Source organism: Haliaeetus leucocephalus, unplaced genomic scaffold, assembly GCF_000737465.1.
Source record: "Haliaeetus leucocephalus isolate CR32 unplaced genomic scaffold, Haliaeetus_leucocephalus-4.0 Scaffold328, whole genome shotgun sequence".
In the NCBI taxonomy this organism is placed as follows: Eukaryota; Metazoa; Chordata; class Aves; order Accipitriformes; family Accipitridae; genus Haliaeetus; species Haliaeetus leucocephalus.
Window position 1 is genome coordinate 2,086,014 of NW_010972764.1, and position 23,268 is coordinate 2,109,281.

A 23,268-nucleotide genomic window follows, 5' to 3' on the forward strand; every position below is an offset into this window, starting at 1 on the left:
CCCCCCCCCCCTTTTTTTTTTTGTTTGTTTACCTTGTAAGCCTAGCTTACTGTTATTAGATCTGTCTCATACTAGGTACTGAAAATCAATTTTAAGGCAATCTTGGCAGAGCAACATAAGGAAATTTACGTGGAACATGAGGTATTTGCTCTTCTTAAACTAGTATTGTATTTTCTCCTTTAATAATCCAAGTGAGAGGATGACCGTGCACACTACCCAGGTAGACACAAACCCAATACCTGGCACACAAAAATACACAGCTCAATAGAAGGAGAAGATGGACTGAGTTACGCTTTGCTAAGGCACCCCTCACAATGGATTTAAAAAAAACAACCCTGTCACTTCATATTCCTGACGTACCCTGTGTACCTGGATTTCTTGCTCCTGAAAAGACAAAGGTGACAAACCTTACTATCAATTTCACTGCTCCCCAGAGCAGACTGGATCACGTACAGCAAAGCGTCCGTCAGGCCGTCGCACTCCCTCATCCTCCGGCGGGCCTCCTCGCCAGCGGAGCTGACATTCCTGCAAGGCAACAGCAAGGGTCACCACTCCCCCCGAAACCGCCTCCCGACTAACGCGCGGGTAAAACGCTCCTTTTATTTTCCCCTTTCGTCGGTTCAGAGCTGTGAATAATGAAGACAGCTGCGAACAGAGCTCGGGAGATGGAGCGCGGAGAGGCACAAATGGGAGTCGTCAGGTCCTCCACAAGAAGGGGCCGAGCGGCCGAGCAGCAGGCGCCCGCCTCGGCTGGGGGGCTCAGGGCCTGCTCAATTTTGGAGAAGGGCTGATCAGTTTTCTTCCCTGTTTTTTTTGTTTTTTTTTTTTAAATAGGTTTTCCAGTAGCGAGCTGTTTTGAAAAGGTGCATTTGTACATATCAATCAGGCTTTAAAAAGTCTAGAGGTTTTGCCAAAGAAACCTCCTGGGATCTGAAGAGCCCAGTAGTCAGGGCTCTTAACCTGAGAGAAAAATATTATCAAAGCATAACATAAAACACCTGGTGTTGCTTGCTTCTCATTTTACATGAGTGTTTCCTTTTCTTTCTCATTTTGAGAGAACATTAATGCCTCAATCTTCTCTTTATGTAGTTATTCACAAGTTGTTTTACATTGCAAAATTTAAACCCTCGGTTTATTATAATAATTGTGTTCCTCAGACAGGGCCAGAGGGCCTTCTGAACACATTTATAAAAACAGAATTAAAACAAAATTTACTGCATAACATAATGTGTCATAAAGTTCATAATATTGATATTTAAAGAAACAAATATGTATCAATGAGCATATATAAACAGAATCTATGCTTGCTAACATCAAGTCTCCCTGAGAAAAACCGCATTCAAATTTGCACAGTGGTTTTGATTTGGAAATGGGTGAATTAGCCATCTCAGGAACGGGGTAGAACTTTTTTCTCCTTCGGTAGGGGAAGACAACCCTCTGCTGCGGTGGTTCACCTGCAGCTCCCCTCTCCCCTCTGCTGAAGTTGATACAAAGGAAGAACAGAAACGAGCACACCAGCCCCACGGACTTAACGCCAAGGAGGGCATCGGCCCTTTGATTTGGGAAGAAGGCAAGGCCCTTTCTTCCTCTTACGCCATTTTCAATTGCCTTTGCATTAAAGATGGAAAAAGGACGAGAATCCTGGGAGGGGGGAATGAATTTTAGATGGAGGCAGGTGAGAGGACTTAAGGATAGGTTTCCTTTCAATTCTTTCTTTGCTCTACCTACTTCATCCTGTTCTGCCTCCCTATCACCTAAAAAAAAGATATTTCTGTTCCCCTAAAGCACCAAAGAGTTTTCCTAATCAAATAATCTTATAACTGGACAATCCCCCAGCCCCTCCAGTGCAGGTTCCTAATTGATTCTGCTCCCTAAACACACATGATTTTCCGCCTATACTTGCATCCCCACACAGCCCTCATTAGTTCTGCTCTCCCACACACCAGTTGCCCCAATTAACTCAATACTGTTCCCTTCACCTCTGCAGACAGCTCGACAAAATCCATACAGCCCAGGAGCACTAGAATGAATTCCTTTGTCTTCCTAGCACACAAATTCATGCTTTCCATTCTCCTTGAGACTCCCCAGTTCACCCCACATTACACATCAGAAATGTGCCCTTCAGAATGGCTTGCAAGTTTTGTGTTGTCTTGTTCTTCTGGTCCCTGACCTCTGTACCTCTTCCCCTCTCTCTGCTGCAAGAGCAACAAAAGACAGGTTTTCCTCCAGCTCATGGGGAAACCCTCTTCTGTCATCCAGGAACTGGGTCTGGAGAGCATCAACTGGAAAAAGTCTTCCACTGGCTCTCCCTTTGAAGTGATGGAAACCTTTTGACTTCCCTTTGGGTGACAAAAATCAGAAGGGAAAATTATAGAGCATGGATTTCTCCAAACAGTGCCCATGCCCTATATTTGCAGGGCTGGGGACTCTGCCTCAAGTGTAGTCTGAGTAGACTGTCCCCTTATTAAAGGCAACAGCTCCACCTGAAATTCCAGAAGGGCAGCACATGTGGGAAAAGCAGAATCATGGATCTGAAAAGTGCATTGCGGGGTGGGCAGTGAGGAAAAAGGGGATTAGTGGACTTCTTTTATCTGAAATTCTACTCTCCCACCCTCCAGAAAGATGAAGATAAAGATAGAGAAAGAGTTCTCAGCACACACCTTTCCTTGCACCACTATCAAGAAAAAAAAAAAAGCTGAAATACTACTGAATCCTTTCAAACAGAACTAGATGTAACAGTCTGTACTAACATCATGTGTCCAACTTCTTCATTTTCTGCAGTTACATATACTGAGTGCAAGCTTTCAAAATATATAGACTTAGTGGTAGAAACAGAGATACATTCTCCATGATCTTTTCACTGAGGTGATTTCTCCTTCTCTCTAGCATGGCCAAACACATGTCACCTTGACTCTCCAGAGCCTGCACAGACTGGCAGCCTCTCAGCTCCTCTCCGAGTTCACCAGAAACTCCTCACCGAGACAGCAACGCAGACAACCTTATAGTCCCTGAGCTGTGAGCTGTCTGCCTCATTCGTTTCTAGCCAAACAAAGAATACGAGACACATCAGGCGCTCATCTTGCACAGTCAACGCGTTTCTTTGCCCTGCGTGGAGGAGCTGTCGAGTTTGGTTCCTCTGTTTGTCATCCTTCCCCATTAGGCTCCAGTTGCTTCTGTAATCAGGAGGTGGATATACCGAATTCCCATGACTGCTTTTCCTCTTCTTTTAAAAGTCTCTGTCTAGTTTCTGCACTGACTCATAGCTACTACAGCCCTCCACAGATTTGGCTTATTTATTTACTCAGGAAACAGCTTAAAAACCAAGGCAAATCCAAACCTTGCATCAACTTTTTAGCAGAAATAATAGCTATTCTCATTTCAGCTCTATTGAAGGAATTGTTAATTGAGATCTTTCACAGAAGGTCTCTAATACCACCATGTTCAGGCTATGTCATTCTGAGAAAGAGAAGCAAGTTCCAGATTATGTGAGCTGTCCAAGAAAACACTCTGCCATCTTAATTTTCTTATTTCTCATTGTTAACTAGAACATGCTGTAGCTGTTAGTGTGACAGGGAGTAAAACATGGTACGTCATTTGTGAATTTACAGGTCACAGTGCAAACCTTAAACTGGAGCATTAGTAGCATCTACTGTCGGTAAAATGTCCCACTAAGTAAGCACGTATTTCTCCAGTGTCGGTCTGAAACCTTGTTTTCTGGATTTTTTAAAGAGATGTGGAGATACAATTCACAGGTTTTCAGGAAAAAAAAAAATTGTCTATCGTAAAGGCAGCCCAGCAAAATCTTGACTGCCTGGTAAATTTTGATTCTTTGTGGAAACTCTACTCACAGGGCGTATGTGAGTTGTGGGCTGACATTTTGAATCTAACAGGACAAGGAGCCCTTTAGACCTCCATAAACCAGTAAAATTAATTTCAAATGGAATCCAGTCACACAGGAATACCAAGAATACAGAGTGCTGAAGAGTAACTCTCAGTTTGGTCAGAAGGTCCCACTCAGACCTCCAAAACCCAGCTAACGTAAACAGCTTCTTCTCAGGAGAGGAACACCAAGAACAGATAGTCAGAACAAGAGCTCAGACCCATGGCTCATCAAACCGCTGTTTTCTGCACAAATGGCAGACCGATTTTGCTAATAATCCAGGAATGGAAAGAGAACTACAATAATCCAGCTTCAGTTTTACGGGTAGATGTGTCACAGCTATCATGTCATCACCTGATAACTACCAGCGTCCATGATCCTCCTAACATACCTAAGAGGTGTCAATCCAGTGCTCTAGAGATACGACGTGGTATAAAGGAATGCGACACATACCCGATCCCTGTCAACCCTGGCACTTACCTCAGTTATTCAATTTAATTGGTGGGATTTGAAGTAGGGGAAGGTGGGAGGCGCCAAGGAATTTCTTTGTCCTTTAGTGTCATTTTCCATACGCGCATACAAACTGTGGGAGGTTACGAGCAATATCCTTACGACTCCAGGATAACTGAGTTCACCTGCCTTATCCAGGGGAGGGACACAGAATTCTACGGAAAGATCATCCAGAAAGCCAGTGTGCTGAGAGACATGCCCTCTGGATACGGAAATATTTAGCAAGCTGTTGACATTACTCCCAGTGGCAGCTCTAGAAATCTGAAAGACAGAATTAAACTATCTACAGAAACAACCGCCCTCCTTAAGCATGCTCAGGTCACATCAAGTAGTTTGACTCCCAGCTGTTTCTATGAGCATTCAGGCTCTTTGCTGCAAGGGTCTAATATAGTAACACAGGCAGCAAAAAGAAGCAACCAGCACCATGCACATATCCAGCAAGTGTGCTCACAGTCATCAGCAGTCCCTTGACAGCTATACAATTTTAAGGGCTTTATATAAAGGAGTAGACCTTGAGTCACATTGGCTTATCTGCAAGCATTCAGTGCAGCCTTTGGACATAGAGTAAATAGATTAGCTGTAGTAGTTACGGTTACTACTCTAACTTTTAGACAAATTCAAACTTTTTTATCATTATTTGTACACTAGGACTTTTTAAAATCATCCTTTACTGCTGAAAACTAAACTAGCTGATAAGAGTAGCTATTTCTCAGACAATATACAAATTTAAACAAGGCAGTGAGACAAAAAGTAAGAAAACACAAGATGGTTCATCCTCATTATTAAGAGTTTCTTAGTGTTAGGCTTTTAGTTACTACAAAATCAGCTTATTGTTTGGAAGTAATAATAAATTAAAATCGATTTTTCAGTCACTGCCACAGATCTTCTTTGCAATTTTCCCTGACTTGAATGACAGTTCAATGCAGTATTAGCAAGATTAGCAAGATTTCTTCTTGCTAAATGTTCTCAGTACCAGTTATAGCCTTCTTTATCTATAAGTTGGTCTTCAAAGGAGTAATAATTTATCAGTCCTGCATGTAGATTAACACAGGTTTGGGGGCAAATTCTCTCTTATTAATTAGAATAGCTCAACTGTAATTAAAGAAGGATGACCACTTTATATCAAGAAGGAATTTGGCCCCAGATCTTTCTCTCTTAGGTATTCATTTCACTTTAAGAGCACACTTTGCATCTAGACAAACACCTGACAGTCCAAGGTGGATACAGTCTTGGTTATTAACCTTTCTATCAAATGCTGTGACAATGTGATTTAGCTTTGATTATTCAGCCATACCTTTCATTTTCAAAACATGAGAGCAATTAGCCTACCAAGTCAAGCACTCAACAGGTAGCTTTTACTGCTGTGCTTCTGCATGTCCAATCCTTAGGCTAAATGCACTGTTTTTAACGACCACTCTGTGTGATCTGTGAAGCAATTGACTTCTAACATAGTTTTGGGCTATTTTGCTGTGTTTTGAAGAGATACATGGTGGAAAAGAACATGAACTGCTACAAATATCTTAAAAGAAATTGTCTCCCTAAAACCAAACCAACAAAATTTTATGGCCTAAAATATTTTTGGGAAGGGTTCATGGTCCAATCAACCATAGCCTCATCTGAAAGAAACAAAAAAATATTTCCACCTCCCCCTCTCCCCTTTCGCTTTGTGGTTTCACTTGAAGCGCAACTTCGATTTAAATACGGCGTGCGGAATTACGTGCAGCGTATTCGGGAAATGTTTGAAATTATGGTATGAAAAAATCCCACCTGCAGCACATTTCTGATCTGATATTTCCCTTCTCTCAAAACCACTGCACTCAATAATGCTCAGCTGCTGAAGCCCATGCGGCGTTTAGCGCAGTGCCCGCGGGAGGTGGCCGTTGGTGTTCGTGCTGAGGTGCTGCGCCGCGTGCTGCGCCTGGGACGAGGATGCTGGGCGCGCGCTGAGGGACGTGGTGGGAACGGTTTGCAGGCGCCCGCGTGCGGATGGTCCTCACCGCTTAGGGCTGTGACATCGCCCAACGGAGCTCCCTGTGTGTTGGGCTCCTGTTGCACGCGAGCGTGGGGTGGGGTGGGGTGGGGTGTGGCGGGGTGTGGTGCAGGGTGTGGTGTGTCATGTGGTGTGTGTGGTAAGAATTTAGTAAGCCAGAACCCAGCAGGTTGAAAGAGTGACAGATAACGGGATCTGGAGAATATAATAAAAATTCATGAAGTCATTATGGTCACGGAGAAGGTAGATAGAAATTGACTTTTAATTTCAGTTGAAAACTGGGTGTCACCAGATGGAACCAGACAAGGAAGGCTTAAACCAAAAAAGGGACGGTAGTTGAGTGAAGTTGAGCTGTAGACTTTGTGCCCAAAAGAAGCTGTGGCTGACAAAAGTGTATATGGGCTCAAAGGGAGGCAAGTTCACAGAAGAGAAATTTATGAAGAATTAAATCCAAAAAAATCATGTCTGTTTCAGGAAGACCGGGAGCCAGCAAGAAGTTGGTAGAGCAAAGGGGATAAGCGAACCTGAAAAGGCACCAGCCTCACAAATCAGAATCTTGGCTTTAACCCTGAAAACTGCTTTGGGTCTCTTCTTTTGATCTTATGTACAAATGAAACACTGAGGTGTCACTCAGTTTCCCAGCGAGAACGGGCAATCTGACTAGCTGTCCGACAGCTGGAGAAGAAAGACGAGATTTCAGCATTTCAGCAATGGCTTCTGAATCAGTACTCAGAGCTGATGGTCTGAGAGACACACGCTTCCTAACTTGTGTTAAATGATATTATTTTGTACAGCAATAAACACAGCTGGGTGTGGAAGAAGAAAGGATGTGGACAGTCCGGAGGGGTTTCTGGTCCCCCGCTGCTCGTACTGGGAGAAATGGAGGTACAGCTGGAAGGCAGAGGAGAGCAGCCGGTGAAGACACAGAAGGTAGCTCTGAAGGAGCTACAAGAGCTGGCTCTCACCACCTTCTCCTCGAGTGCCTCTCCTCATGGCTGACCAACTCAGGACAGGCGCTGGTCCAGCCGTGTTGCTCCTTGCACCTGAATTAATGTTCCAGCGTCAGCTCAGGTGCTCCTGCCCTACAGAACCGCTTGCCAGAGGACGCTGCGGCTTTGAATGTTTGCGTGGACCCAAGAGCAACAGGACAAATCCGTGGAGGAGGATGCCACCGAGGCTGTTAAATGCAGGCGTCACCCCCCCTCCATTGCCAGCACCCACAGAAACACCTACGTGGCTGGTGGGAGCCTGCCCTGAAGAAGTATTACCGGCCTAATTTCTTCTTCCCTCGTTATCTACTCTGGTCACTGTGAAAACTCAAAAAATATTGTGTCAGATGCTTCAGTATTGTAAAGTAGTCTCTCCTGATTTTTCATTTTCCTGCTCAGCTTGTTATCTTATTCAGAACAAAACCATTGATCAGACATAAACGGCCTTCAATTAACCTCATTCTACCTATTATTTATCAGATTATTTTCTTCAAATGCTTACAAATTGGTCTGTTTTGATGTTCTTAATTGCCTTCCTCTACATTAACTGCTCAAGCAATTTCTAAAGTATTAAAATTCAGGTTATTTGTTCATAATTTCTATGTCTATTTTTCTCCTCCACTAAAAGATGAAGACTGTATTTGTCTTGTGTAGTCCTGTGAGAAAGTCTCTGTCTTGCATGAGCTGCACTAGCAAAAATACTTCCACACGAAGAAAAATATTCCTCTTCTTATTTTTTGCAGGCCATATTCTCAGGAAAAGCTTGGCATTACAGCTGCATCCGTAACAACAATTGAAAAGAAGCAGGCAAAATGCTTTAGAGTTCAGAATAAGCATCAAAGAAATGTACTATCTGTAAAACGCAGTAATTTACTAAGTCTTTGAAAATATTATTCTGACTGTATTTATCAGCATGTTTTACGCTGCTGAGATCGCGTTATAAAATCCTTTGAATGTTACTTCTCTAATATAATTTTGCTTTTGTAAAGAAAAATCACTCTCCTTCAGCCAAAATTTTAACACATACAACAGCTGGGGAAAAGGATTTTCTTTCATACCTGAAACCTGTGAAAAGGAAGTTAGTCAACTTCACATACTGTGTGAAATTTCTTGCCATTCTCTGAGGTATTTGACCTTGATTTAGCTTAAGAACAACTAGTGTTAACAAATGGAAACAAAACCCTCTTGGTTTTGACAGTTCTTTCCCCTTGACTTATTCCCAGCATAGCTCGTGTGCTTTGGATACACGTTAGCCCCTTTTCTATACACTGCGAAATATTTTGAATGCCTGAGTTGATTATGATAAAAGTGCAACTTCAGAATCCAACATGGGGCCAAAATGCATGCCTGACCTGCTTCCAGGTTTTACCTGAAATTGTTTAGTGCTAGCAGGCACGTCCTAGCTACTGAAGATATATTTGTCTCCAGAGTAGTAGGAAAGGACCAGACCATCACATAAAATTAACAGTTAAAAACAAGCACAATGCTTTTCCAAGTGGAGCAGTTTGCTTATTTAATAAAACTCCCAAATCGAAAAATCTGTGAAAAAGTTTCACAAGTATAGTTTTTGGAATCAGAAAAAAACAGCAGAAAAGAGACTTTGGGTTATGGTTTCTGAAATTTATTTGTTAACTATCTTGCTTTCTTAAAGGACTAGTTCGTGCATCCTTTCTTCCTTCTGTCGAGAAATTATGAACCCAGGAAGTCCTGAGAGTTTATACTCTCTGGAGTCATCCTCTGCTCCATTTTAATAAGGCACTCAGACTCAGATCTCCCCCGTGCTCAGAAGAAGGCTTCACTGAAAGGATATGGCTGTGCTACCCCACAGAAGCAAAAAGGAAAGTGATTTGAAGCCTAATATCTGCATTTCGACTTTCTCAGTCATTTGACTGTCTTGGATTCTGGTAAGTCTCAATTGTTGTCCATGCATTCTCTTAATTGTCCATTATACAAGCAAAAAGTATTTTCATTAGTAAAGTATAGGTCCCTATCTTGCTGATGTTATGACCTGGGTCTCCTTTTTTTGGTTCGTACGTTCAAATGAAACACCAAGGCGTCAGTCAGCCTCCCAGAGAAAGCAGGCAGTTTAAATATCCGATGAATAGCCTGTTATGTGGAAGAAAGTCCATACGCCAAACAGACCCATTGGCCATATATTTGAAGGACCTTCTGAAGTTTTAGACACACAAATTCAGCTGAGGGCAACCAAGCTTGTACCGTAAAAAGCCCTGTGCCACAACTGTCAAATTCCTTCTACAAGAGGACGCAAAAAGGACGAATCTGTGATTCAGGTATAAACCCAGTAATTTTACAGTCAACTGGGCAGGCAATTACATTCCCAAATAAGTAGACACTGAATTGGCAGCAAGCTAAAATGAAATCTCCTGGTTCAATGATATACAGACGTGAGTGCGTGTCTATGTAAATACAAAAGCTGTATCTTAAAAAAAGAAGAAAAATAAAAACAGAGCTTATTTCATACATGTTAACTCAGAATAGCATCTGTATGAGGGCAAACTACTTTAAATCTTGGGACAGGATCTCATGACACTGTCACTTTGGTTTCTCACTCTGTGTTAGACAAGCGTTCTACTTGGGCCAGATGACAATTCAGATGTGACTTTCTAGTTGTACAAATTCAAAAATAAATAATGCCATTACAGATGCATTCTGGGTTCCATTTTGACATGGGATTCCATTTTTTATGTTCTAATTTTCACTTTTCCATTTGTTATGCTGATTTTTAAATTGACCCTGTTGTCACTGAACCAAACCAATGAGTTTTGGATCAGGTAGTACAACACACTGCATATTCCTCCCGTATACTTTGGTAGGCACCTAAGCTCAGTAAGTCTGTTTGCATGTGCCCTTGAGTTTGAGATATTTAAAAGCATTATTAGTAATGCACTTCTTCTCAGGCCTTATAAATCAAAATATTGGTAAGTTACACAGTTCTTTCGCTTTGGTTTTAGAATCAAGTGAAAAAGATAATCACCAAAATCAGACCATAAACAATGTAAATATTTAGCAGAGTTACCAGTCTGAAAATCCTATGAATAAAGATGAGATGTACCAGAAAAAAATACATGACTCGCAATAAGCAATCCTATCAACCTTAAGGAACAAACAAATAGGATCGTGATTGCTTAAGTAAGATGATTCCCCTAACCTACAAAGCAGTCTCCCTGTCACGTCTGAGTTTCAAGTGCCTTCCTGCATCTATTTTACAGTCTTGAAAAAACATTATCAGTGCAGAGCCTTGAGAAGAAAGGATGGTAAATCAGCTTTGGTTGTTGACTAATCAGATGAGCACAATTAATTACAGCACCAACCAGTTCATTAGATTATTAGGTTCATCTCTTTCTGATCAGCTACTTAGAAATTTTAATACAGAGGATGAGAAGTCACAAAGCAGGACACTCATTAGAATATTAGAAAGTATGACACTACTCTGTATGAAACACATTAAGTTATGGCATAGCATAGAAAAGTAGAAGTCAAGTGCTTTTCAACTGTGTGTATAGTGATACTCTCAGTGAATTGACTGCTATGGACATTTCTCTGGCTGGAGTCTCTCTCCAAACTTGAGAGGTGTCTTTCTCCTCTACCAAACTAAAAATCCTTAGAAATGCTGTCTTCTACCTCATTTCTGCCCATCCCTAGTCTAGACTACATACTAGTGTAATAGTTCCACCTGTTGTTTTACTGTCATTATCCACATGCTCTATATTACCAGCACTTGTGTCACAATTTTCAGTTAGGCATCTCAATATTCATTTATTATTTGCTCACGTTATTTCTTTCTAGTCACATAATTCATTATATGATACTGTTCCTGTGAAATTGCATTTTATTATTTCTAGAACAATCTCTACCCTCAATTTTCTTATTTTTACGCTTTAACTCCATTAAAAACATCAAGGTATCTATGCTGCTTCCCACTAATAACATCGCGCAGTTTTATGATTTTTTTAAGCTAAATACCTGTAAAAAAATCTCATTATCAAAAATTGCCTAATTGTTAAAGAAAATATAATGTGATGCAAACTAAATTATAATTCTTATGCTTTGGCTAAATGTGCCTTCAGCATAAGAAATAAATATGTATGTTCATGTCCTATTTTCATGACAGTTAACCTGAAATTGCCAGTGTGTGTCCTACCTCAGATTATGTCACTTCATCATATCTCCAAACGGCTTTATGGGCATACTGAGAGATGATGAAAGAACTGACCCTCTAGGGTGCCCTTCAGCCTAATGAGTCATTGTGCATCATTGCTGCTTGAAATAACCTGTAAAAAAAGAAGGGAATCACTCTACCACAACCCTACTTATCCCCACCTAGTCCATGCCATATAAAACGATGAACAAGCACTCTCTGCTACTAGCACTGTTCTCAATGCTCTCTACCCCTTTGGCTTATACCCCAGGGTTGGTGTCTGACAACTTGGCTCTTCTGCCGAAACGAACCTCTTACAAAACCCTACGCTGCCCCGATGCTGTTGTATGTCACAGTAACTGCTCAGGAGGCAGACGTGACTTATTGGCAGAGATTTCATTTTTCCCTTTTCATTTTAACACATACCCTTTGAGTCAATTCACTTGTTCAACTAAAAACCAAATTCAAACTTCCCATTGGTGCCTGAAGATGCTCCTGTAACTCTCGGATGAATAGCAGGCTCTCTTCTTCCACTTTGTCATTTGCTTTGCCATGAAACGTACTATTATGCTTGCCTTCAGATATTTTACCATCCCATCTGCAAATGTATACATTTAGCAAGTTACTGTATTTGCTTCATCCTGATTCGTCCTACAAATTGAACCAAAACACTTGTATGCGGTGGAAGAAGAGGACAATCCCCCCCCCCCCTTCTCCCCCCAAAACCGGACTTTGCCGGAGCTGTGTGTATCTGCCTGAGTAAAGGCTTCTGCAGAATCATTGTGTTCATTATCTCGTGATCACTTCTGTGCATCCTCTTTCCATCAAGCCTCACCTTACACAGGGGCTTACTATACATTTTTTGGGCCAAGGGGCGGAGTGTATTGGTGGCCTAAAAACCCACGACTGACCACCAACAAAAAAAGACTGGGGGAAGAATTATACAAACCGAAAAACCAGATGAAGTTGAGAGCCAGTTTCAAGTACAAAGTTACTGATGCTGTAGCAAACTTCAGCCCCGATCTCACGATAATTATTCCCACACTAAGGGATTTCTGCAGTTGTGACTACTCTTTAGTTGACAGATAAGCACTCCCCGAGTGACAGATACTCAGCACCATCAGACTTTCTCCTGTGTCACCTCCTTTTACAACACACCCAGTGTACAAACCTCACCTCTAACACAGTGCTTCGACTGCAGTGGGGTTATGCCTGGGAAGAGTTTCATCCTTTGCATGCTTTGTGTGCCAGTCAGAGACCAAATTAGCAAAAAGGTAATTACAGCTTATAAAGGTGCCTGTTCTTTTATGAATAAAAACTCATTCTAATTTTGTAATTATTATTTTACCATTCTCCGTTAATTGTCAGTTACTCAACAACATAGCTTCCTCTGGTACAGTGCAAACACAATTCCCAGAATTACAGTAAAATTTGCTATATTAGGTATAAAAGAGTGCAAACTATTTAATACAACTTTAGGAAGCTCAGTGCTTATTCCCCAGCTCTGAGCTGATTTCCATTGCCAAATCTTGCTGCAATAAATATGCTAATACCAAATACTAGTGGATATTTTTTTCCCTTCCTGAACAGGTGGCTCTGGTAAAACGACACTCCATCAAGATGGTAACTGCATGAATCAAGTACCGCAATGTTCCAGTTCCTTGTGCTTGAGTTATCTTTCTGCCCAGAGCAGGAGGGATGCAGAAGGCCCATGTGATCGTAACTGATAAACTACCTGTCTGTTTTGTGCAAGATGATTCATTTACGGATGCTGCACTGAGAAAGGCAAAATTACCCTGCAATTTATTAATTATGATTAAAGTCATTCCTACCACTTCTGTATTACTTGATTTACCTCATTTTTTTACATACCTGCCTACTCACCTGCCAGCTTTACATACCCGTGCCCATGGCCCAGGACCCCCCTGCAGCTGAGCCCGGATCCCTGTCCCTGTCCCAGCGATGCTGCAGCAGTGCTGGTCCCCAGCCCCGTTTCTGGCTCGCTGTTTGGATTTCCTACCTCGACCTTGGACCTGGTGTATGGTCTCTGTCTGAGATCCCCTGAATCTCAGCGCCTCAATAAACCAAAAGCTGTCGTGATTAAAATCAGCTGTTCATGTAATTGTATGTATGCATAGACTGGCAGGGGACATCAGTCCCCTATTTTCCTCTCCATCCTGCAGATTGTGTTCTACGGGATGTTATGCTGCTGAGGGCCCTTCACCTTCCCACACCACACGGGGTACAGGTACTGGAGGGTCCTCAGCCAAGGCTCAGCCTCTCTTCCCCCGTGATCAGGATCAGACGGCGACGTGGGCTTTGCTGGGTACAAACCCCTCTCCCTGCATCTTCAGGTGCCGGCCGGGGGTCCGTGTCCCTCTGAGCACAGCTCTGAGAACAGACTTCTTAGCTGTATGAAACCACACTGGCGTTTAGATGAGGGAAGAGCTGTACACCCCCATCCAGAAACACCCACTGGCACCGACGGGTGCCACTGAACACACCAGGAACATGCAGGCACTGTACGGACTCTTCTGCTGGAGGAAGCCTATGGAAAAGTTACCTGAATTTCATATGCAGTATTTATTCTGCACGAACTTCCTCTGGGGACGCACAGTCTACCGTGACAGTATTCACAGGGAGAATTACTGAGAAACAGCTATTCTGCAGTTCTTTGCTTTCTGCTCTTCCACTGTGTAGACAAGTCCCTAAGACAAAACTCTTGGTTACAACACCCAAGCTGTAACCCATACTCAGCTTCAATTTAATTTTTAAGCCTACTTCCCACCAACCCTATCTGCACTCTTGCCTGATCATTTCACCTAAAATGTTGCCCTCAGCGTCATGGTATTAAGCCACCACTGTCATGAGTGCCATCCACTCTCTGAGAATCTCCATGGAAAGCAGCACCCTGGCAGACAGAAAACACGAGCCTCAGTGTTTACCCCCAACCTCTGCGGCTGTGCCGGGCTGCTCCGACTACCCCTCCGCCGCCAGTGGTACTGCTGAGATGGCTGCAGCCAGAGCCCCTCGAAATCACGTGGGTGAATGCTGGAATTTCAATCCACACAGTGAAATCTTTTCTCAGAACATGCCTAATTAGGCTGAGCTGTTTATAATTCAGACAGCAAAATCTCGTACATCTGCCTCTGCTATTTGCTATAGCCTCTTACAGCAACCGTTTCATGACATTCAGTATGCCTCCCTCCCCCTTTCCCCAAATAAAAGTGCTTCACACCACTTAGGTCTTCAATTTACACATTTATAACCCAAACGCCGCTTGAGGAGTGGCACTACAACCTGCCCCAGAAGATTCAGGCAGCTTGTCATACCGTAAACTTGCTTTAGAAATCTACCCCATTAACTGAACGAAGCATGACAGCCAAAAAAAGCTGCGGTGCCAGAGAAGTTGATTGCTACTATTAATACCCAGAATGAACAGCAGTAACAAGCATAAACTCTGAAACTACTTCAGAGATCAAGTGCAACCATCTTTGTTTATTTAGCCAAATGATGAAGTCAGTCTGAAATAAACAGCAAGGAGTTCGGGAAATAGTTCAGTATATAAGTTCAGAGAACTCCAGAAAAATATGGACGTATCAATGAGATTGAAAAATGACACCTAAATGTTCCAAAGTTATACTAGTTAGGAAAAGTAATTAATGAAAAATCTACTGGGTTTCCCCTATCTCCATTCTTTCAAAAAATGTAATATTAATATTTTGCATAGAATTTTGAAGTTTGATCCCAATTTTGAGGGGATTTAATTGATTTGAGACATGCAAATGGCACTTTAGACACGGTGCATGTAATGGTCAATACTTTTTTCTGACTGCAATTTCATCTTGATGAAAAAATTATGAACAGCAGCTTGTAACTGCAATTCTGGGATTGTCTATTTAAATAAACTTCTTATTACATATGTCCAATGCCATAAGTACGCATTTCAATTTAAAATCCCATCAAAATTCCACTTACTAATTCACAGAACTTTATTTACTTCATAAACTATTCTACGATTTAAGATTAGTCCTAACAAAAATGAAGAGAAACCAAATGAACACTCATTAACCTACACTACTGTAATTGAAAAACGATGTTTCAAATACAAATCTTTCTCTAGCTGTTTGGTTGACGTTTGAAAGCAATCATACTTGCAATTGCTAATCAGTTCATCATTATGAATTATAAAATACTTTACAGAACAGTACGGTTAGAAAGTCAAGCACTGGGAACAATACCCCAATGAAGCAGGGCTCTGCAACGGTAACTCACCCCTCTTTCACGGAATGATCGCGATATGTTGTCTACGCTGTCACTTTTCACCCCCACAAGACTCATGCCACATCCACCACACAGGATGGACTTTTTTGAGGTGAATCAGAGTTACGCTGTAGAAGGGGCTGGTTTCTGTTAGCCTGCTTGCCTCTGTCAGCAAGTTCTCCGTGAGCAACGCAAGGGGAGAGAAGTAATGGCCCCGAGAGGGGAAAGGAGAGACGGGAATTTTGTTCTCTTCCAGATTTTGTTTCAGAGCTTCCAATTCCTGTATTCCTCCTTTTCCACGGGCTTGACTTGAAACTCTGGAGTCATTCACAGCATCTCAGAAATGCTGGTTGGCAGGAGTGGGTGGGAAGTCATCCAAGTCCAGCCTGCTGCCCGAGGAAGGACTATCATCAACACAAGACAAGGTCAGTGGTTTTGTTAGAGAGCCTTGAAGACATCAAAGGATGGACATCCCACCACCTCTCCGTTCCAGTGTTGCACTACCTTCCTGGTAAAGGAAAATGTCCACTTTGAACCTTCCAAGCTGAAACTTGTGACCTCTTCTCTGCACCCTCTGCAGTTTCCGAACGTCTCTGTTGAACTGGGTGGGCCCAAAGCTGGACACAGTATTGCAGCGGTGGCCACACCAGTACCCAGTAAAGGGGGGAAACCTTGCAGGGACCTGCTGGCCACCAATATACCCCACTCTGCCATATGCATGATGAGAACACATTGTTGGCTCATATTCGGTTTGGTGTCCTCTATAAAGCCCAGTTCATTTTTAAAAGGGGTGCTGCTCAGCCACAGGGTTTCCAGCCCATACTGATAAAACACTTAACAAAGTGATAATACATTGCATCAGTTCTCTCCCTTCAGCCACATGGCCAGACACTTTATCGCAGAAGGCAATAGCACTCATTAACCGTGATTTGCCACTGGCAAATCCATGCTGACTGTTCCCCCTTCACATGTTTGGAAATGGATTCCAAAACCCCATGGTTTCTCCAGGGTTTGAAGTAATGGTGGTCCCCAGACTGTCCTTTTTGTTCTCCTCAAAGACAGATAAATTTTTAGCCTTTCTCTAGTCCTCAGACACCTCCGCCAAACACCAGCGTGATGGGTGCCTCACAACCGTATCAACCAGCTTCTCCTGCAGCACCCTTGGGTAAATCCCCTCCAGTTTCATGGATTGGAATATATCTTTTTTTCTCCAAACAGTCCTTAACCTGTTGCTTGCCCATTGCTGGCTTCTCCTTCTCCTTCCTAAAACACGATGAAATGTACGGGAGTCTAAGAGCAGGAGTTGCCTGATAAGACCGAGGCACAAAAGGTGGTGAGTTCTTCAGTCTTTTCCCTTTTGTCCATCACTAATTAGTCTTCCCCACACATCAATGGTCTCACATGCCCCTCAACTTCTTTCTGCTTTCAGGACACATGTGCCTGTAAAATCCCCTGCTGTGATCCTTTATGTCCCCAGTTAGCTCCAGCTGGGCTTTGATCTTCCTCATTTCAACCCCAAGGGCAGAACCAAGGCTTTTCATACTCCTTTGTTGTTCTGCTTTCCACTCCTTGGTTTCTTCTTGTGCTTCAGGAAGCTTTCTGTTTACCCAAGTGAGCCTTCTGCCATAATTCCCAGTCTTCCTGCACAACAGGGTGGTTTGTTCCCAAGTTCTCACTGAGGTGGCTTTTTTTCTTTAAAATTCTGTGAGCACCCTTCTCCTATGAAGCAGCTCCACAGAGGCTTCAAAACCCATTGAATCTGTGATTGCCATGGATACGTTGGTGCTGCTGTCAGGAGGAATGATCGAAGCATAGGCAGGTATGGTTAACAACCAAAGTTAAAACGGAAAGTTTGCCACTACCGTTGAGAATAACACCCTAAATGTACAGTCCAGGCCATCAGGAGGTTCACACCAAATGCCACAGTCTGTACCGCTGGCTGAACCTGCTGATGCGAAGCTGCTGCAGATGCTCCTACCCTGTGCTGCCAGTGAGCCTTCCAGTTCGACGGCCACCATCAGCCCTGCTCCCTGCCTGGGTACCCAGGACTGACGACAGCAGCGTTGCTTTGAGTGAGACGGTAGCAGGAATTGTGCTGAGGCCACTAAATTCATTTCATACGAACTATGAAAAGAGCAGAGCAAACTCCAAACTGGCACCTGCTGGCCACTGTTCTGTTTCTCACTGCAGATTCTGAGCATGGACAAATATTTATTATTGATAAGATAGGTTAATAATTATTTTTTACTGAACACATGAACTACACAAAGTAAACAGCACAAGGACAGACCTCCAACAGAGAGGAGTAAATGTGAAATGATTAAGCAGGAAAGGAATGAATAAGCTTGGATGCCTGCCAAGAGTCACATTCCCAAAATCTGCACCAAGGAAAACTCCAGCTATTCAGATGGCATTGTAAACACAATCAATCTCCTCCTTTCTTGCTTTCTATAAGAATGAGAAAGAAGGAAAGAAAAGGTACTATTGGTATTATTGGAAACCAAGAAGAAAACTGGTGGATAGTGTCACTATTACCCTCATGATAATACATTCCTGCACTTGATTTAAGAATGGGAGCCATTAGGTTAGCTTGGCTTATAAGGAGCAATGGAAGTCAATTGCTTTTGCTGTGTGGCAGCTACCTCCAAGGTTTTTGATAGATGAAGGCCAGTACATGACAGCTATCAAAGTATTAAATACATTCCAGTTCCTGCATATTTGTTTTTACCTATTATGTCTGATAATACCAGATGTGGTTTGAATTAGCATCCCCCAAACTCTCTGTGTACTAACTAGAAAATAATTTGAGTACCCTTATACAGAGTGAGATATATTTACTTTGCTAAAGCATGATCAATTAAAGTCCTCATGTACTTGCAGGAGAGGAAACAAAAATCATATCTAGGGACTATGATACTTTCACTTTGTAAACTCTAAATCTTTAGAGTTTACAGTATAAAGATAATTTACAATAATGATCTACCCAAGCCCTTGAAGAATGGCTGACTACATAACACATCCACTAGCAATAAAACATAATGATAGGGCTCATGCTACAAAACCCTAATGTTTGTTTACATAAATTAGCCTCCATTTAGTAATTACACTGTATGTCTGCCATAAGGTCAAGCAAAATGTAACCCTGGCAGAAGCAATACTGCATGCATTATAGTCTAGACAGAGATATGTTGGGGAATTATGGGGGATAATTAATCAGTTAATGCTTTCCATGTGATTCATGACGTGTGTAGCCATGATTCTAGAATAAAATTTTTGTGCTAATGCAGTCACTTTCCACTTTCTTAAAAGAAATACTACCAACTGCTGTTATTCAGGCTAAGGACTACAGTAAAAAGAAAGTATATAGCTATATAAACACATACAAACCCCCCCACAGACGCACATATGTCTGTCTTTCTGGTTTATTAGGAAGTAATGATATATTTTCATTATAGATAATAATAATATCAAAGTATTTAAAGTACCTATACATTTGGAAGAGCAAATGGCAAAACAAACTGATTATTTACAGGTCATCTGTGTATACACAAATGTGACGTATAGTGGTAGTATGCCTCTAAACAACCAGTACTTCATTCAGGTGCCTTGTTAAGCAAGCCACCTAAAACAAGTCATAAATTGCTTTTATAAGCAAGGGAAGGTGATAGATTTTCTTGAACTCCTCCAAGGCGGAGACGCTGCCTACTTAACTTTGGGTACCTCACTTTCCTGAATTAAAACCCAAATGAAGAAAAACCTCAATTAAAAAAAGAAAAAAGAAAAAAGAAAAAAGGGTTCTGGGAAATGTGGGATTAATTCAGTGCCCAAAGACTCTTTTAGTTCACTTTTCTACAATCTAACTGAAGGCAAAACCAAAATTACCGGTCCTCTCAGAAGTAAAGCCAAAACATAACAAAAAAAGCAAGCACATTTTTCCTGTAAAACCAATTAAAAATCCCCCATTGTTCCTGTCGATCGTGTAAAATCTCAGTTCAGAAAAACGCATCCTTCACATGGATTTCCCTCTCCCCCGTTTCAGCGCTGGTGATCCCAGTGGCAGCCACGCACCAGATTTTGCTGGTGGATCCTGTGCCCGTGTGCGGATCCGCTGTCCTCAGTAAGCCCCGCAACCTAGTGACGCTTGTTTTCAAGACAGATTATGAGATCTCCCTTGTTTTTGTGGGGTTACGAAACTTAAACACTTCTGAGGTGACAAGCCGTGCCCAAGGCCATTGACTGCAAGTGCTCTCCTGCGCAGCCCCGAGCACAGCCAGACCGCGGGCACAAGCAGCTAACCGTAACACATAAGTAACTACCGAGAGTACAGACGACATTGTGTATTTTCTTGTATTTGCATAGATTAGAAGACATTCCTTCTTAGCGTGAAGGCTGGCAACCAAAGACAGCAATCTAAATCAATCAATTTGACCACTCTACTGAAAAACAAAGCCTCAACACAAATTAATTATATAAAGTGAACCCAGGGAATGAAACAAATTTTTTTTGGCAAATAAAATATTTTTATTTTCTATTTTATTATGTATTTTTACTTCATTAAGGGATTAAAAAAAACCCAAAACGCCCACATTTGTATATGCACAATAGTTATGTTGTGCCCTTTCACGACTATCGCTTTTGAAACACTTTCCAAGTATTGTACTTCTGTGCATAGTAAATCAGATATAAAGATGGATGAATGACAGCAGGGGAAGAGGAGGAGGTATTTCACAATGCTACTGTCCTTCAAGAGAAAATGCTAAAGCTGTAACCAACTAACTGTAATAAATGAGTACCTGACAAAAAGAAATGAGCTGTGAAAGTAAAAAAGCTACACTAGGATGAATATTTCAGAAGTACTTTGTTACGGAAATCCTCTGCGTGTAGTGTGCAATCCTAGCTAAAAATATGATCAGGCAGATGTTAAATATTTTCATATAGTACATGCAGATGCAGTTAAAAGACAGGATTATTTTTTTTTTTTTTTTTTTTAAAAAGAATGTGCTCTTCCCAAAGGAAACTTTCTCAACAGTAGTAAAGAACTTGAAAATACACTATGAAGCTAATTTAGGGAAGGCAATAGGAAAAAAACCCTGAACCCCACAAACCTCTAATATCTTTGTTTCACTCATTTTTATAGAGGGAAGTCTTCACCTCTCCCTGCCGTATTAGACAGAAATTTAGCACAGACTTTGCTGGCAGAAGACAGGAAAATCCTCTCGTCCTGCTCTGTTGTTGCCTTTGAGGCAGTGTCCGCAAGGCTGGGAGCGTTATCAGCGAGCTGGAGCTGGAAATCAGCATCACCTCGCCCCGGCTTTGCACCCTCTCACTCCACGTGCGTGTCAGTTTTTTATCACGCCCAGAGAAATATTCAAATTGGATAAAACTGGTGAAACTGAATTAGCGACGTGCATCACATGCTTTTTACTTCAGTCTTTATAAAAGTCTCAGTTTACCCCCAAATTAACTGTCCACTTTGCTAATCCTCTCGGAAAGCGGGAAATCCATTTGATTGCAAGTAATGGACTTCCTCGTTCTTTCTCAAAGTGTCCTTAGTAGATTGTCCTCTCTGCTCAAGGAAGAATCTTACAAAGTGCTAAAGCTCCTCTATGGAGATGACAATAAGAACACCAGCCCAACACTCGCCGGGCAAAGTTTCCCAAAAGACGACATCCAGAAACGATCTGCTCTTTTCAGTCCTCAGCTCAGACGTGGTGAGTGCACAGTGAACTAAGCAGGCTTGGCAGCCTATTTCATTGCAGCCCCCAAGAGCTGTATTTCTATTTATTTACTTCATCAAGAGGCTTCCTGAGAAAATATTTCCAAACCAGATAAAAGTAATGAAGTTTGTAAGTGTGGTTAGCGGGGACGGCGGGTCTGAGGGGCTCAGTGCTAAGGACGGTACCGGAGCGCGTTTCTCATGAGCTCTCAGTAGCTCACCAACTCGTGGAACCGTGGGATGCCATCAGAGCCTTCTCGCAGGAAAAGACCTGAGTGCTGGCTCAACTTGAGCTGCTGGCATTAATTACTCTTGCGCTTGAAGTGAGGCAGTTCGCATGCCCAAAACATTCTGAAAGGGGGTGATAAAATGTCTACCCTGTGATGTTGGCTGGCTTATCCAGAAGCACGAAGCAAGCTCAGCGTACTTCAAACAGGTATCTCTACTGAAAATCCTCAGACTGAGCCAAGACACCAAATGATCTTCTCACTCTTGGGGGAAGTTTCTTCAGATTTGAAGCAGTCTGTCGTAAGATAACGAGGGAAAGCTGCGGAATTACACCCTGCCTTTCCTTCACTATGCAGAGCCGTGTGTTTTCACGTGTTCCTTTTTCATACTGCCTAGTAACGCAAACAGCTTTAAGAGGAGAACAGCTACTTAACATTCAAATCAAGTGATGAGCACCAAAGAACCTGAACCTGACCCAATATTATTTCATTATCTGTGGTGGAATTGAGTGGGCATACAAACTCTGGATGATTGTGTTTCTCATCTTCCTTGGGGAAATAAACCACCATCCTCTATCATCAGTCACCATGACCGTGAGCGGTGCTACAGAATTGTCACAATCAGTTTTTCTCTCATGCTGAGACAAATAATTTCTGTGGAGCCAGACTGTAGCAGTTTTTCAAAGTCCCCATTCGAAAAGGACTATCGAGGATTTTGGACAGTCAGCAAAGCAACAACAGAGGTACACCGGGGTTCCCATGACACCCGTGGCCCTTGTGATCCTTTCTTTCCAAAGGACCCAGAGAGAACTGGCTCCATCTCTTCAGCTTCCCACGCAGTAACTGCACGGACACGCTGACACGTTCTAAAATACACGCGGTGCCACGCAGGCCTGGGGACTCTTCCCAAACAGAAAATAGCTGTGCTGCTGTGGTACTCAGCTCTGCAGCTGCCCAGCGAGAAAGGGGCTCGTTAGAGTCGGCTGGGCTTGGAGTACGCTCAAATCAAGTCAGCAGGCCACCGAGATTCAGACCGCGCTTTACTACAGCGTCTCCCGAGCTTAACACTCACTGCTGCATAAACGAAAACTCTCCTGAAATGACCCCCCTCCCCCAGAATCTAAGCCCTTTCACAAAACAATTTCATTTTCTTCAGAGCATTCACATCCACACAGCTGAAACCTCCGACAGAAGGAAATGTAAATTAACACTACCTCACCATGCAGATGTGAGGGGACATTTGATTTTCACATTGGGCACTAGTTAACAGCAAGCATTCAACCTGAAAGGAATTAAACCCACCAAAAGCTGGGAAAACAGTCATTCAAAACATACTTGAAATAGTCAACACATCTCTAATCCAAGGCTAGGGTCCACCATAAGCCATTCAGCCTAAGAGGCAGCAGTCGATGGTTTTGTCATCGTCGCTGAGCCTAAGAATATCATAAGATGAAAGCAAAGGTACTGAGGCACATCCATTCTTTACATACGTGTGTGTATAATTTCCAGCAACAGTAAACTAGTAAATTACAGG

At 42.4% G+C, this 23,268-nt stretch overlaps 1 protein-coding gene across 1 annotated transcript in view; it reads right to left on the reverse strand.

Moving 5' to 3' along the window:
* CTNND2 (catenin (cadherin-associated protein), delta 2) overlaps nucleotides 1-23,268 on the reverse strand; it is a 538,576-nt gene that overhangs the window by 99,952 nt on the left and 415,356 nt on the right. Inside the window, exon 11 of the mRNA XM_010571474.1 lies at nucleotides 408-525. Within this exon, the coding sequence (XP_010569776.1) occupies nucleotides 408-525 (118 nt within the window). The remainder of the gene's footprint in view (nucleotides 1-407; nucleotides 526-23,268) is intronic.